Source organism: Mirounga angustirostris, unplaced genomic scaffold (genome assembly GCF_029215605.1).
Source record: "Mirounga angustirostris isolate CCGP_5_RB_7025 unplaced genomic scaffold, mMirAng1.0.hap1 SCAF_1, whole genome shotgun sequence".
NCBI classification, from domain to species: Eukaryota; Metazoa; Chordata; class Mammalia; order Carnivora; family Phocidae; genus Mirounga; species Mirounga angustirostris.
In genome coordinates this window covers 8984547-9001132 of record NW_026991709.1, presented here as the reverse complement: position 1 = coordinate 9001132, position 16586 = coordinate 8984547, and the positions used below count along the sequence as shown (strand labels likewise).

The 16586-nt window shown below is 44.8% G+C and overlaps 1 protein-coding gene across 2 annotated transcripts in view; it reads right to left on the bottom strand.

The window, feature by feature from the left end:
* Positions 1-13716, bottom strand: part of HLCS (holocarboxylase synthetase) — a 232744-nt gene extending 219028 nt beyond the window's left edge. For both annotated transcript variants that reach the window (XM_064578993.1, XM_064579000.1), the window contains exon 1: positions 13380-13716. In XM_064578993.1, the coding sequence (XP_064435063.1) occupies positions 13380-13430 (51 nt within the window). In that variant the 5' untranslated portion in view covers positions 13431-13716. The remainder of the gene's footprint in view (positions 1-13379) is intronic.
* Positions 13717-16586: the final 2870 nt, after the last annotated feature.

The window sequence follows — 16586 nt, the reverse complement described above, 5'->3', positions numbered from 1 at the left end:
GGCCTTCTTGCAAAAATGATTTTACAGGGGCGCCTGGGTGGCTCAGTCGTTAAGCATCTGCCTTCCGCTGGGGTCATGGTCCCAAGATCCTGGGATGGAGCCCTGCATGGGGCTTCCTGCTCAGGGGGAAGCCTGCTTGTGTTCCTTCTCTTGCTGTGTCTCTCTCTGTCAAATAAATAAATAAAATCCTTAAAAAAATGATTTTACAATAAATTACATAAATTCACAATGCAATTATATATATTATATATACAATGCAACTGTATATAATACATATATTTTATTTATTTTTTTTTTACTCTAAATATTTTAAAATAAGGACTGAAAACAAGTTGAAGACAGACCAGCACTAAAAAGGCTGCCCGGTGTTCTTGCACATGTGGGTCACCAATTTGTGACATCCTAAGACCAGAAGAAAAAGGGAACCTCATCAATTATGATTCAATGTTCTCATCCCTAAGACAAGCATAATTATTCCTGATGGTGACAGAGCTCTCACCCATGGAACCTCATTTGTTTTTTGTTTTTTTTAAAGATTTTTTTTATTTGACAGAGACAGTGAGAGGGAACAGAAGCAGGCTTCCCGCGGAGCAGGGAGCCCGATATGAGGCTCCATCCCAGGACCTTGGGATCATGACCTGAGCCAAAGGCAGACGCTTAACGACCGAGCCACCCAGGTGCCCCCTCATTTGTTTTAAAAGGCAGTTTGCAGGGCGCCTCGGTAGCTCAGTCAGTTAAGTGTGGACTCCTGATTTCGGCTCAGGTCATGATCAGGGTCATGGGATTGAGCCCCTGTCAGGGTCCACATGCAGCAGGGAGTCTGCTTGAGATCAGCTCTCCTCTCCCCTGCCCTCTCTGCCTGCCCCTCCCCCACCAGCTCATGTGCGCATTCTAATAAATAAATCTTCAAAAAAAATAATAAGGGCGCCTGGGTGGCTCAGTCATTAGGTGTCTGCCTTCAGCTCAGGTCATGATCTCAGGGTCCTGGGATCCAGCCCCACATCAGGCTCCGTGCTCTGCGGGAAGCCTGCTTCTCCCTCTCCCACTCCCTCTGCTTGTGTTCCCTCTCTCGCTGTGTCTCTGTCAAATAAATAAAGTCTTAAAAAAAAAAAAAAAAGGTCTCCCAGAACATTATAAATAAAATAAAAATAAAAAAATAATAATAGGCAGTTTGCAAGAAAACAGCGTCCCCAGCAATTCTGAAATATAGCAAAGATTTTCCCTGCGCCGCTTCCTACTCTGGCCTCTGCTGTAAGGAGAAGGCATAATGCAGTAGCAATCAGTTACACCACTCCCAGGTGTTCCTTCATCCAACGATAGACGTTTAAAGTGCCCTGACCACTTATTCATCTGCTTTAAAACACTGGTATAGAAAACCTACTTTCAGAACTTCAGATTTACAGTCATGTGACAGAGGAACTTTTTCCCAGTGCATACAGCAACGATAGATTTTATTTATTTTTTTTAAGATTTTATTTATTTATTCATGAGAGAGAGAGAGGCAGAGGGAGAAGCAGACTCCCCGCAGAGCGGGAGCCCGATGCGGGACTCGATCCCAGGACTTCAGGATCATGACCTGAGCCGAAGGCAGACACTTAACCATCTGAGCCACCCAGGCGCCCAGCAACGATAGATTTTAAAAGAGAGAATGTGAAAAGCAAAAACCAGCCTCAGAAACAAGATAAGCATCACAGTGGACCAGAAATAGAAGAAAGACAGTAAGTGATGAGCAAGGCTGAAGCCGTATCTTCCACTTTCCTGCAGGACCGTGGCACTTGGGAAGGGAGTTCCTGCATGGTCACAAGGCCTAAAATTGGGTCGTTGTGTCACTGGAGGAAGGAATGAATGAATCCCGCTGAGGAAGGCTTTAGTCCCTCCAGGATAACACAGGGCTAAGAAGTTAGGAATGAGAAAATGAAAAAGCTTTACAAAATGATAAACCCTGAAACCCTTCAGATAGCCTTCTTGGAGTTTGCTGAATTATGGTTCTAAGAACACAGCCTCTCCACTCCAGCTAGGTATGAAGAGGTCATCTCCTCTACCTGAAGGTCACAAACATCTCTAGTTCTTCCAAGTTCCTTAAGAGCTTTGTAACCCCACCTTCTCAGACACCATAACTGCATCGAGCCAGAACAGGAACTTTCCAGGTTTGCCCTAAGGTGCTTCCAGATGTCATGGTTTCAGAAGACATCATGGGGAAGGGTGGGGGCCAATTCTATGTATAGCTCTGGGTTATAAAGAATGGGGACCACAGTGGGTGAAAATGAACTGAGAAGTTGGTGAGGTCCCTTCTTGACCCTTGGACTGAGGAGCACTGTTACCATTCAGGCCCAAGAACGAGCACAGGAAGGCAGAGGAGTAAGAGAAGTTAAACAGGCACATGGCAGGCTCTGTTTATGAGGATAACAGCTCAAGGATCGAGCTTGGCTTCATCATCCCCAGATAACAAAGGAAAAGGAGAAGGATGCAAAAAATAGGACAATGGGGGACTCAACTGTGTGCATACCTGATTCACCCCTTATAGTCCCTCACCCTTCAAAGTGTGGTCCCTGGACCAGCAGCATTGACATCACCTGGGAGCTCACTAGAAATGCAGAACCCCCGGCTCCACCCCAGACCCACTGAATCAGCATCTGCACTTTCACAAAATCCGCATGTGATTCACAAACACGTTAAAATTTGAGCAGCATTGTTGAAATCCACCTCTGTCACTCCCTAGATTTGGGTTGCTCTGGACTCTTCACTAGACTATTCCAAATCGTTGTGGAGAACAGACTAGGAATAGACCACAGACGAGGAATTCAAGGAAGATGAGGCTTCCTACAGGAAAAGCCGACTCCAAGGCTCTCGTCTGCCCTGAGGAGGCATGCCCTGGAAATCATGGTTTGGGGATAAGGCAGAGTGTTAACCAACAGTATCCCTCACTTAGAGGAACCGTCCTGCCCCCCTCCACCACCATTAAATAGATCAACTGTTCCTGCCCACGAAAAGCCTATCTTGCTGACAGTGGCTCTGTCTGCATTTGCAAAGCTCTCTGACCTCAGCCAAATGGCCAGAGCTGAATAGGACAGTTCCTGAAGGGACCCCAGGCTAGTTGGAAGCGTTTAGTAGATGCTGAATTTTAAATAGCTCTCACTGTAAACGGTTCACATTTAGCAATTGAATTACCTAGTCTCTGCTTTATATAAAAGAATTTATTTCCTCCACATCAGTGTTGGAGTGCTAAAAACAAATACTCAGAAATCCCAGGGTCTCAAGAATGACCGTCTGTTTGAAAAAATGCCCTCCGTAAAAATGATTTAAATACAAATTTAATTGAAATCATGAGGTTTTTGTTGGTAAAAGCTGTACCGTGAAGACCTTTTCTTTGACTATTTGAATGTCTATGGTATGTGTGTTTATTAGCCAGAAAGCGTCAGGGGGACTATTCGTACATGCAGTTAACCGTTGAATAAATTAAACTATTTTAAGCCATTAATCCTTTTTATTATTGGTTTAAACCCAAAAAGAAAAACTCAGTTTGGACTGACAGAAACAAGCTACCAGCAAAAGAATAAATTAGAGGCTTGGGCTGTGATGAGGGCCTCAAAGGGGAAAAAAAATTGTCATTTTAAATCTTGCTGATTAGCAAATGCCAGGCCCCATGAAGGTAGGGATCAAAACAACCACCACCTCACCCTTGGTCAAAGATCAATTTTGGAATCCCAACTTTTAAAAACATTCATTCCAAATAGGAAAATTTTGTATTAAATACCTTGTACATTTCCATAAATTACTCCTTATAATTAATTATATAAGGAAGCTGAGAATGTATTATTTTAATTGCATTTTATTTTTATAAACTTTGGTTACTTTTCTAATAATACTGCTTTTGGAAGCTTTATATTTATCAAAACGACTTTAAGTTCTACACAGTTTGTAATTAAGGGGCACCTGGGTGGCTCAGTCGGTTAAGCATCTAACTTCAGCTCAGGTCATGATCTCAGGGTCCTGGGATGGAGCCCTGCGTGGGGCTCCCTGCTCAGCAGGGAGCCTGCTTCTCCCTCTCCTTCTGCCCCTACCCTCCCCCCTTTGTGGGCGCACACATGCACTCTCTCTCTCTCTCTAAATAAATAAATAAAATCTGTAAAAAAAAAAAATACAGATAATAGGGGCCCCTGGCTGGCTTAGCCAAAAGCGTATGTGACTCTTGATTTTGGGGTTATGAGTTTGAACCCCAGGTTGGGTGTAGCGATTACTTTAAAAAAAATCTATATATATACCGATAATAAAGTCAAAATGTGAATTGTGACCCAAGAATTAAAAGGATGCTTTCACATAAAACCTTAACAGCCTATATTTAATGTGTCGTTATTTCTTAATTATATGGAATGCCAAAGTAATAGCAATCTCCCTGCAGTAAAAATAAACATATCGACTAGTAGTAAGTAGGTCAAGATAATGCTAACTGGTTAAAACCATTTGAATTTATTACAAATCTTGGTATAACAATATGTAACATTAAATTGTAAGAGAATGTTACGTATATATATATATTTTTAAAGATTTCATTTATTTATTTGAGAGAGAGAGAATGAGAGACAGAGAGCATGAGAGGGAAGAGGGTCAGAGGGAGAAGCAGACTCCCTGCCGAGCAGGGAGCCTGATGCAGGACTCGATCCCGGGACTCCAGGATCATGACCTGAGCCGAAGGCAGTCGCTTAACCAACTGAGCCACCCAGGCGCCCCGAATGTTACGTATATTTTAAAAGAAGATCTAAGTTTTAAGATAGGATTTATTTACCAACTGTTTAAAATGTATTGATTCTAATATTATCAGTAATTCAATAATAGGCAGAACCAGTTAGTTTGGCTAGAGATCACACACACACAGGTATCTTACAGCTATATTTTAAGTAACAGTATGTGGACGCAGTAATGAGAAAATGAAACGTATTATAGAATATGGTAGACTGAGGTGATCTCAAAGTGGAACAGCCCCTTCGCTATCTGGAGGGGGCTGGAGACCGCTTGCTAAATTCTACCACCTTTTAAGAACTTAAAACTGTCAGCTATTAGAATACCAGCACCCTTAAGCTGAAAGCAGAATGAAAACAGTGGAACCAAACTGTCCATCAGATGAATATGTAAAGAGCCACACACCAAACAAGAGATTATGAATTACTGGGATGCCTGGCTGGCTCAGTTGGTGCAACCTGTGACTCTTGATCTCAGGGCTGTAGGTTCAAGCCCCAAGTTGGGCACAGAGCCTACTTAAAAAAGAAAGAGAGAAAGGGATTATGAATTACTAAGCATCCATCCTGAGATACTAAGAACCAAAGGAACTGTACAGAAAATCTTGGTATCTATTCAGTATATGATTCAATATGAGTTTTAATGCTCATGTGAATACCTTGTTCTAAAAAGAACAAGGACAGGGGCGCCTGGGTGGCTCAGTTGGTTGGGCGACTGCCTTCGGCTCAGGTCATGATCCTGGAGTCCCGGGATCGAGTCCCACATCGGGCTCCCTGCTCAGCGGGGAGTCTGCTTCTCCCTCTGACCCTCCCCGCTCTCATGCTCTCTCTCTCATTCTCTCTCTCTAATAAATAAATAAATAAAATCTTTAAAAATAAAAAAATAAAAAAGTAAAAAAAATAAAAAGAACAAGGACATTGTTAAATGAAGCAAAAAGCAACTTTATTAATCAAAATAAAGAGAAAAGGAGATATAATTAGAGGATGGGAAGAATTTTAACTTGGAACACCTCAAACTATTGAAAATAGTACTCATGTCTTTAAGTCTTTAAGAGAAAAAGAAATACCTTTTCCAGCTTTGTTCATGAAGATGGCCTCAGAGCAACTTCACCCTGAAATGCACCCTAGTGCTCAGATCCTGGTATGCATGCTATTTTTTTCCATTAAAAGGAACCAGAGATCCTTGGAGAAATGGCTGGTGCAAGTGTTAGGGACATGCCTAATGGACCAGGACACCTCATTCCAGAAAGAAGGTAAGCTTCAAAGAAAAATAGGGTCCTATCAGAAGGATACAGGAGCCAACCCAAAGGGCCCCCCACTAGCCAGGTTAGGACAATTTGAGTATCAAATTGAAATGCATTAAATTTATGAAGAGCCATGAGATCATGATGATCCACAATAAAAGTTTATTCCAAAAGAATGTAGAATATAATCAGCACTGCTGTTGCTTGTTACTTGTGTTTGTAATACTGACTCCTTTATCCTATTGATGAAAATTAGTACATTGTAAATTCTTCCTTTAGAAGGCTATTTCTGAGCCAAGGGAGAATCATCGATACAAAGACCCCAGAAGCTGTGATGCCAAAGCAAAGCCCAGAAATCAGTCGGATCTCGTTTTAAGGCTCCTGAAGAGTGAGATGGTCCTAAAAATATAACAAAGTGCTCAATGTCTTAGGTCCAAAGATTTTAAAAATCAGATGACATTTGAGAACTGATCAGCCAGTATGGGAAGTACAAGCTTCTCTGGGGCAGAAATAAGTAATGCTTTGATCTGAATCTAGAGAGGGGCTAAGTGACTGCATTCCTTGAGATTACAGAATCATTGATGTGACCACAATAGATGGGATTTGGTGTCTCATAAAGACTGAGCAAAACTCTGTGATGATCAATGATCTCCATTAACCAGGACAGTCACTGTTTTCTCAAAAAACATCCATCTCCGGGCGCCTGGGTGGCTCAGTTGGTTGAGCGACTGCCTTCGGCTCAGGTCATGATCCCAGGGTCCTGGGATCGAGTCCCACATCGGGCTCCCAGCTCAGCAGGAAGCCTGCTTCTCCCTCTCCCACTCCCCCTGCTTGTGTTTCTGCTCTCGCTGTCTCTGTCTCTGTCAAATAAATAAATAAAATCTTTATAAAAACAAAACAAAACAAAAAAATCCATCTCCGAATCCAATAAAATTTTGAGTCAAATACAGGCTTAGAAGAAATAAAACCACAGATTTATATTTCTGGGTTAATAAGGAATCTATGTGTATGTGGTATCTGTATACCTGAAATGTGTTAGAGAATTGGCTATTTTAGGCACAGCCTTCTAAATCTAACTTGAAATGGGTATTTTTAACTTGAAATCTTACTGAGTCTTTAAACAGCATTGAAACATCTAAGAGAACATCAGGTTTGCCATACTGATAAGCTTAATTTGCTGGATTTATACAAATTGTTTAATCAGGCAACTGAAGTACATAAAAAAAGGAAATCTAATCGAGGAAGGGCTTGTGGTCTGGACGGGGACACTGAATACCCACGGCAGGAGGAACCTTGCCCACCTCTCACCGTGTCTGTCTCTCTTCTCATGAAGGAGAGCAGTTACAGTCTCTGCAAAAGCATATCTATAAATAAACAGACGTAATTGTGTGCGTGGTAAGTCTCCAGAGCAGGAGGAAGAAATCGGTCCCTCCATATAAGACAATGCTACATGTTGGGGCACCTGGGTGGCTCAGTCGTTAAGCATCTGCCTTCAGCTCAGGTCATGATCCCAGGATCCTGCGATTGAGCCTGCTTCTCCCTCTCCCACTCCCCCTGCTTGTGTTCCCTCTCTCGCCGTGTCTCTCTCTGTCAAATAAATAAATAAAAATAAAAATAAAAGACAATGCTACATGTCAGCAGTAGGAGAAAGGAAATGCTCCACAAAATGATGGCTCCTGAATGTTTTTCTGGGCAAACACTATCACCCCTTTCAGGTAGCCTTTTGAATCTTATGACCACAAGGTCTACCTTCCTTTCCCTCCCCTAGTGGGCATCACAAGCTCTCTTCTCCCTTCCCTGTGCTACCAGGCCCCCTTCCCTGCTGGCCCCCTCTACCTGCAGCACACAAAGATCTGACCATTTTCAGTTTCCATCTGTTCCATCATTCTGCAGCATTTGCTTTTCTGACTCTGGTGTCTCTACCAATCAGGTAAACAGAAACCACTCTAGATATTCTAACAGAGGGGATTTGATATCGAAAATTGGCTACAGGCATGATGAGGGTGCCAACATACCAAACATGGGACGGTGAGGCAACCCAGAGAACAGAAATAGCAGAAAGCCACTACCTACCCACAGGGAGATGGGGTGACCTCAGCCTAGAGCCAGGGTCACCTGGTGGAAGGGGGAACCTCCCAGGGATAACAGCTAATGCTGGGGACCCTGCCAGAGCTAGGGAGAAGAGGGGAATTCCCCTGGCTTCTCCAGTCCTCTGGGCTCTGCCATCGCCCTTGACATACCTCTTTGGAAGCCAAACGAAAGAGGCGCCTCCAAGAGCCTCCTTCCTTGTGAATCACTGGAGAGAGGGGAAGAGGCCAGGGGCGTGAGTGGATCTGAGCCAGCCCCTGTCCTTTCTGAAACTCTTACCTTGAGTCCTTTCAAAAGTCATTATCTATTTCTGTTTCTGTGTTATGGGCTGAATTGTGCCCCTCCCCCCACTCAAGTTCTAATGTTGAAATTCTATCCCCAGTATCTCAAGATGTGACTATTTGGAGATGGGGCCTTTAAAGTCGTGCTTAAGGTAAAATGAGGTCATATGCGTGGGCCCTGATGCAGGATAACTGGTGTCCTTAGATTAGGATAGAGATACACACAAAGGGAAGACCACGTGAAGACAAAGGGAGAAAACCTTCAGAAGAAGCTAACTTGCTGATACTTTGATCTTGGACGTCCAGCCTCCAGACCGTGAGGACATATATTTGGGCTGTTGAAAATGCCCAGTCTGCGGTACCTTGTTACGGCAGCCAGGGCTAACTGATATATCCTAGTTCTGTCTCTGACCCTTCTGTGAACCACTGGTCTGGAAGGAGTCTTTGCCCCCCACTCCGGCCTCACCTACATTCTCTTCCAGGGTGGTCCATTTGCTCTTTGGGTTTCAGTGGCCACCCTTTGGGCATGATGTCCAGATGGCTACAGGGCCACAATCATTGTTTCTCCAAACCTACTTGGACCTTCTGTTGGTATCCCAAGTGCAACATGAATAAAACCAACTATATTTCTTTCCCCACAAATTTCCTCTTTGTCCTGATTTCTCTAGCTAAGTTAATGACATCAGTCTTTTTTTCACGTGGACCTAGAACATAGTCATCTTGGAGTCCCGCCTCTGCCTCACATCCTCTGTATCAGTGGATGACATCTCCACACCGTCTCTTGAGGGTTTCGTCTTTCCACCCCACCCCTCATCCAGTCCAAGTGCCCATTCTGCTCTCATCCGCTTATCGGAACTAACACAATAGCCTCCTGATGATTCCCTGTGGGTTTCCTGCTTCCCGCCTCTCTGTAATCCAGCACATTGTGACTTTGTAAGGTCAACTCTGATCTCATCGCTCCCCTACTCAAACCCTTCAGTGTTCACCCCTGCCCACCAGGGAGTTCAGTGTCTTACCTGGCATTCGAGACTCCGTTGTACCCAGCTAGCCTAGTCTCCCCCTCGTGCCGTCCATCAACTTGTTTATTCTCTCCACATCAGCACATCATGCACTATGCTAATCACTGTGTATATTCTTACATTTAGACCTCTCGTCTCTGCAGGGAGGCTGTTGTCCCCATCCTGCAGAGGAGCAAATGAGTGACTTGCTCAAGGTACCACAACTGGGTGGGGATGCTGGAGGCTGGATTTATGTCCTTCTGACTCCAAAGTCCTTCACCATATAAACCAGGCACCTGAGAGCAAAGAATGCTCTATGCACAACAGTAATAAATAGAAATGAGACTCAAGATCCAAGAGGGAACAGAAGCAGAAGGTTCAGACTATGGTGCTGCTGGCCCCGAGGGCAGCCTTTTGTATCCAGATCAGACAGGCTGGGATTGTCCAGAACTCGGACACATCCAAAAAGCTGTAAGAGGGTTCATCAAGATCCTCCCGGCAAACAGCTGGCTCTGGAAACAGCTCCAAAACCAAAAGAGGCTTGGGATACATTTCCTGTACTACAGCTGAATGTCACTGATTCAACAACATCTTAAAGAACCTCAAGTACAGGAAAATACAAAGTTTAAAACTGCAGTCTAAATGCTAGGGTAAATTTTTTAAAAATCTAAAAAAAGTAATAAATGCTATGTGGTACCCTGGATTGGATCCTGGAACTAAGTGGACTTTAGTGGAAAAACTAGTGAAATCTGAAGTTTGTAGTTTAGTTGATATACTAGTTTTGATAAATCCATGGTTGTGTAAGATGTTAACACTGGAGGAAGCCGAGCAAAGAACTCTGTACTATTTTTGCAACTCTTGTAAGTCTGAAATTATTTCAAAATAAAAAGTCATAAAAATTAGGAGATAACCTTCTACTGAATTTCATTGGCATTTTCTCCCCTGTCCCGAACTAGCCTTACGGTCTTCAGCACATCATTTCATCTCTCTGGGTCCCAGTTTTCAACTATTTAAAAAAGGAGTGACACAAACCAGATCATCAAGCTATAAAATCCTAATACATTTACGACGTGATTCACTTTACAAGGACCTGATCTGCAGTGATGTCTTATTCACGTTCATAACCCTGGTATTTCTCACTGTTGCTCGATCAAAGTTTCTGAAACTAAACTGGCTCGTACCTCAATTTGTAAGATGAGGGAGAACTGTTTGACTCTTTTGCCTACTTGGCCACTAGAGAGCGAAGTGCTCACAAAACTCTCTCCACTGAAAGCAAATTTATCTTCATCCAACAGAGGGGAGTGGTCCTTTACGTCCTATGCACATAAAAATCCATTCCTAGTTGGGGGAAGGGAGTCACCATCTGTGAATAGTTTCCTGCCCATCAGATAAGACCTCCAGTTGGGGCGATTAGTACCATAAGCTTCCAGAGATTAGACAAACACAGCACTCAGCAGACTCAAAAGTCTAAACCACCTCAATAGATCAGAGACTGAACAGCAAACAGGTGAGCCCCACTCACCAGTTGTCTTCCTATTTCCTGAACAAAAAGGGTCGCACTTTTAAAACGCTGGTTAAAGAGATCAAATGAATGACTGGAAATTGACTAAAACCTTTACAACCAAAATGAAAAAGCCTTAGCACTGCATCCTCTTAGCAGCCCAGGGCTGAGCCTGTGTGAGCTGCAGTTTGCATGGTGAAGCAACAGAGGCATCGATCTGGAGTCAGGCATCCTGGGTTCAAATATTGCCCCAGATCCCCGGCTCCCCCCACGGGCACAGACACGGACACATACAGTGACCATGTGACTGTGGGCAGGTGCCTCTGTCCTCACAGTCCTCCTGGAGAATAACAGCATCCACATGGTCCTGGCTGAGGATTAAGAAGGAGGTGGGCGGGCGCCTGGGTGGCTCAGTTGGTTAAGCGACTGCCTTCAGCTCAGGTCATGATCCTGGAGTCCCGGGATCGAGTCCCGCATCGGGCTCCCTGCTCGGCAGGGAGTCTGCTTCTCCCTCTGACCCTCCTCCCTCTCCTGCTGTCTGTCTCTCATTCCCTCTCTCAAATAAAAAAAAAAAAAAAAAGAAGGAGGTGGGCACACAGGGCCTGGTAGTGACCTGATCCAGGAACAGCCCACCTGGATGAGTCAAAAGGAAGGGAATAGGAGAACAAGACGCTTTCATTTCATCCTCCTAACTCTTAGGGGTGAATATTATTACCTCCTTCTAACAGCACAGGAAACGGGCTGTGGTCTACCCAAAGCAGGTCTCCTTTCAAGTAGATCAAGTTGCCTTCCTCAGGCACAGAAAAGCGTGTCTGCCCCCAAATGTTCCTGAGCCGACCAGTCACAGTGCCTCACATCCCTACCATTTGAACCTTTACTTCAGGTGTTATCATTTAATGTCCCAACAGGATGAGATTTAAATTGCAGTCAGTGTCAAGTTCTGGACTGTGGCTGCTTTCAGTGTCCACCACAGTAATTTAGAAAATTCAGAGTAGACATCCTCCTCCCACCCCCCAGTGTGTAGGAAGGAGGACAGAAACATTGTAATATAATCTGCTGCCTCATGATTTGCCAAGTAAAATCCCAGACAGCCTGAGACCTGAGAAAGGGACAAGCAGAGGGGCATCAAGGGACAACTGGGAGTGACAGGACTGAGGGTCAAAAACTTCAGGGGCCCTTCAGCAGAGCACCCTGGGAATGTCACCCAGCAAAGCACAGATGATAATTTATCAAAAAGCAAACTCGGTGTAAATTACAGTCACTTCGGTAACACCCAACACCAACGGGTCCTCCCCTTGTGGCTGCAGAGGCCATGAAAAGGGGCAGATGAGGCACATAATAACTGAATTTTCTCTTCTCCCTCAGCCAACCGGGGCATTTTCTCCTAGGAACTGAGACTTCCATGCTTAGGGAAAGTGAATCCCTGCTTATTTAAAACAAACAAAAAACAAAAAAACCTCACACCTGTTATCAAATTTTGCTACTGGAAGTTTCATGGGTCTGGAAAGCAAAGTTTGGTGGAAAGACTCAGTGGGACAATGGGAGCATTACATGCAGCCCCTTACATTCCCAGGCCACCATGGCTCTGCTTTCTTGTTTTCACTGGGTTTTTGTAGAGGCACCAGCATCAAGACTCCAGGAAGGGGTCCAGAAAAGCTGCCATGCTCCTTGTTGGTGTCCCTTGCTTCGCAGGTCAACCTGTGGTTTTTTTTAAATGCAAACGTATTTTTTAAATGCTACACTTGTGAACACAGCATAATGCATAGAGTGGTCGAATCACTATGTGCCACACCCAAAGCATTGTCAACTACACTTCAATTATAAAAAAACCTAATATAGGGGCTCCTGGGTGGCTCAGTTGGTTAAGCATCTGACTCTCGATCTCAGTTCAGGTATTGATCTCAGGGTCTTGATCTACGGTTGTGAGGGGTTCCTTGCTAGGTATGGAGCCTACTTCAAAAAAAAAAAAAAAAAACCTATACTATAGCTAAACAAAAAAAATAAAATGAGTTTATGCAAATCCTGCATCTTAGCCTCAAAAGCATTGCAGGCAATTTACAATAAAATAACAGTAAATCTGGTGGAATAAAAGGAGAAATTGAGACTGTGAGAAAGGAACTCAGTAACCACAGGGCCTGTGCGTTATCGGGTTTATAAATGCTTGTAAAGCCCTAACTAGAGAAAAGGCCGTTTCCTGAAGAAGCCAAGAGCAGATGACGCAGCTGAATTGGAACTGCTTTATGCTGCCCGCTTTGAACGAGATTTCAACCCTGGAAAGATGATTGCATCCAGCCCCCGGGCATCTTGAATAAGAAAAGCAAAACCAGACGAGCAGGAGGTGATCAAACTATTCCCTTCTATAAATAACTCCCCCCTAGGGGAGTAACAGCAGGATCAAAGGCAGGAAACCGAGCCGAAGAATCCGGCCGTTTCTTGGGAGAACCCACGGAGGAGCGTGCGCCCAGGGCCCCGGGGAGCCGGGACCGGGCACTTTACCGGGCCGGACCGAGCCCCGCCATCCGCGCCGCACCTACCTGCTGCCGGAGCCCGGGGCACCCCCAGCCGGGCTCCGCGCCGCGGCCCATCGGGTGGCCGATCGCTGCCGAAATGCCCCGGAAGGTGTGCCCAGGACAGAGCAGGTGGCAGCGGGGGCGTCGGGGACAGTGCGAAAGGCCAGGTAGGGAAGCCCCTCGGTGGGGTCCCACTGCCGCTGCACAACCCCAAATCCTGACTGCTGTGGCCACCGCTGGCCACACTGGCAGGGACTTCTGGCTCAACCTGGGCACCCCTCCCCCGGCTCTCCTCCACTTGGCCGCCCAGAGCACGGCCTGGCCTGCCCCTGCGTTCTCCTACCTGTCCTTAGGCTTTGCCTTAAACGTCAAAATGCCACCTCCCCAGGGAGGTCTCGCTCCACGCTCCACGCCTAGGCTAGGTGAGCCCCCTCCCCCCTCCCCCACACACTCCAGCAACAACACTCACCCACCTTGTAATTGTTTGAACCCTGAGTCTGCCTTCTCTTTGAGGCTGGAAACTCTCCAGGGGCAAGGACGAGATCTGTCTTTATTCCTGGCACAGAGTGAAACCAAGGTGGCTGAAGGTTTTGCTAGGTGAGAAGGAAAAGTCGCCAAATCGGGCCCCTCTTGCTAGGATGTTTGGGTGAAGAAGGTGCAGATTATGGGTTTAAATTGCTTATTCAGGGGTACCTGGGTAGCTCTGTAGGTTAAGCGTCTGCCTTCCCCTCAGGTCATGATCCCAGGGTCCTGGGATGGAGCCCCTGCATGGGGCTCCCTGCTCAGTGGGGGCAGCCTGCTTCTCCCTTCCCCGCCCCCCGCTCATGCTCTCTCTTACCCTCTGTCTTTCTCTCTCTCAAATAAATAAAAATATTTAAAAAAAAAATTTTTTTTAACTGCTTGTTCAGTGGATTTCTTGTTCCGGTGCTAGGTGCTAACTGCTTTCATCACAAGAGTAACTGAGACCTGGATTTACTGTTCCTTTGCTAGGGGCACTTAGTAGATTTCCATTGATGCCTCAACAATGGATGGTCCTATTTTTGCCATCTAATTCCTGAAGCCTTCACTGTCAGCATAGCAGTTCCAAGCACGAACTTGAGCCTTCCCCATCTGTGTTTTGGGGAATAGGGAATTCATTATTCTGTGGTGGACCTCTATAGAAGGCCCCATGGTGTCCATTAGGAATACTGCCCCCCCCCCCCAAAAAAAAACCAAGGAGATAAATGCAAAGACTAAGCATCTGGGAAAAGGAATGGAGTCTGGCCTCCAGTTAGGTGGCTATGGATGGCCTCCAGGTCAGAGAAAACCTCAAGTTGAGATCTGCCATCACTGCTGAGGTTTCTAGTAAACACAGCAGAATTCAGAGTGACCAGAGTGAGCAGAATTCAGGTGACCAGAGTAAATGTCTTCAAGAACCACAATTGCTGACAACTGCAAAATATTCCACATTTGAGGGCGCCTGGGTGGCTCAGTTGGTTAAGCGACTGCCTTCGGCTCAGGTCATGATCCTGGAGTCCCGGGATCGAGTCCCGCATCGGGCTCCCTGCTCTGCAGGGAGTCTGCTTCTCCCTCTGACCCTCCTCCCTCTCATGCTCTCTGTCTCTCATTCTCTCTCTCAAATAAATAAATAAAATCTTTAAAAAAAAAAAAAAATTCCACATTTGAGTGTTCCATGATTTGTTCACTCCTCTCATGTTGTTGGGCTGTTTTCTCCCCCAAGTGATTGCTCACACAATGCTGAGAACAGTCCTGTACAAAAACTTTTTAGCCACCTTTCTGGTAATTGGTTAGGATATACTCCTGTGTTCCTATAAGTGAAATTACTGGGTCAAATGATATAAGCCTAAGACTATGGGAACCTAAGGCCAAACTTCTTGAATGTTGTATCATTTTATCTCCTAATAGAGGACAGCCTTTTAAAAAAATCTTTATTAAAATCTTTAAAAAAAGGGGGGGGGCGCCTGGGTGGCTCAGTTGGTTAAGCGACTGCCTTCAGCTCAGGTCATGATCCCAGAGTCCTGGGATCGAGTCCCACATCGGGCTCCCTGCTCTACGGGGAGCCTGCTTCTCCCTCTCCCACTCCCCCTGCTTGTGTTCCCTCTCTCGCTTTTTTAAAATCTTTAAAATAAATAAATAAATAAATAAAATAAAAAGAAAATAAAAATAAAAAAATCTTTATTACTTTTAGGGGCACCTGAGTGGCTCAGTCGATTAAGCGTCCAACTCTTGATTTTGACTCAGGTCATGATATCAGGGTTGTGAGATTGAGCCCTGAGTCTGGCTCCGTGCTGGGAGTGGAGCCTGCTTAAGATTCACTCTCTCCCTCTGTCTCTGCCCCTCCCCTGCTCTAAAAAAAATAAATCTTGGGATGCCTGGGTGGCTCAGATCGTTAAGCATCTGCCTTCAGCTCAGGTCATGATCTTGGGGTCCTGGGATCGAGCCCCACATCATCGAGCCCCGTGTCGGGCTCCCTGCTCCACAGGGAGTCTGCTTCTCTCTCTCCTTCTGCCCCTCCCTCTGCTTGTGCCCTCTAGCTCTCTCTGTCAAATAAATAAATAAATAAAATCTTTAAAAAATAAATAAAAATAAATCTTTACTACTTTGATTAATGAAAAATGGTTATTTCTCTTAAAAGAGTGGTTTTTCTTTCCTTTTGAATTACTGGAAAAACATTTTTTTTCAATGTTTTACTAGTCATTTGCATTTCTTCACCTATGAAGGACATTTACAGTGCATGTTTAAAAAAACAAAAACTAGAATATTGCCAATACCTCTATACTTCTTATCTTTCCCATCCCATACCCCTGACTCCTCATCCTTGATATTCCATTTATCACTCCCTTGCTTTAAAAAATACATCTTAAATGAGTATATCCCTACACAGTACATTGTTTTGTTTTAGCTTTATAAAAATATTATTCAATAAGTACACTTCTGAGCCTGGCACTTTTCCATGCCATGTTTCTAAGATTTACACATATAATTTTGCATAGCTGCACTTTATATTCATTTTCACTGCTACATAATATATTCTGTTGTATGACTACAACATCATTTGTTTAGCCCTTGTCCAGCTGATCGACACTGAGTTATTTCCAGTTTGTTTGCTGTGACAGACAGTCCTGCTCTGAATATCCCCTTACTTATCCCCGGAGCCAGTGGGCAAACATTTCTCTGGGTTGTGGACCCAGGAGAGGGATTACTGGGTTGAGCTAATTAACATTCGTTTTT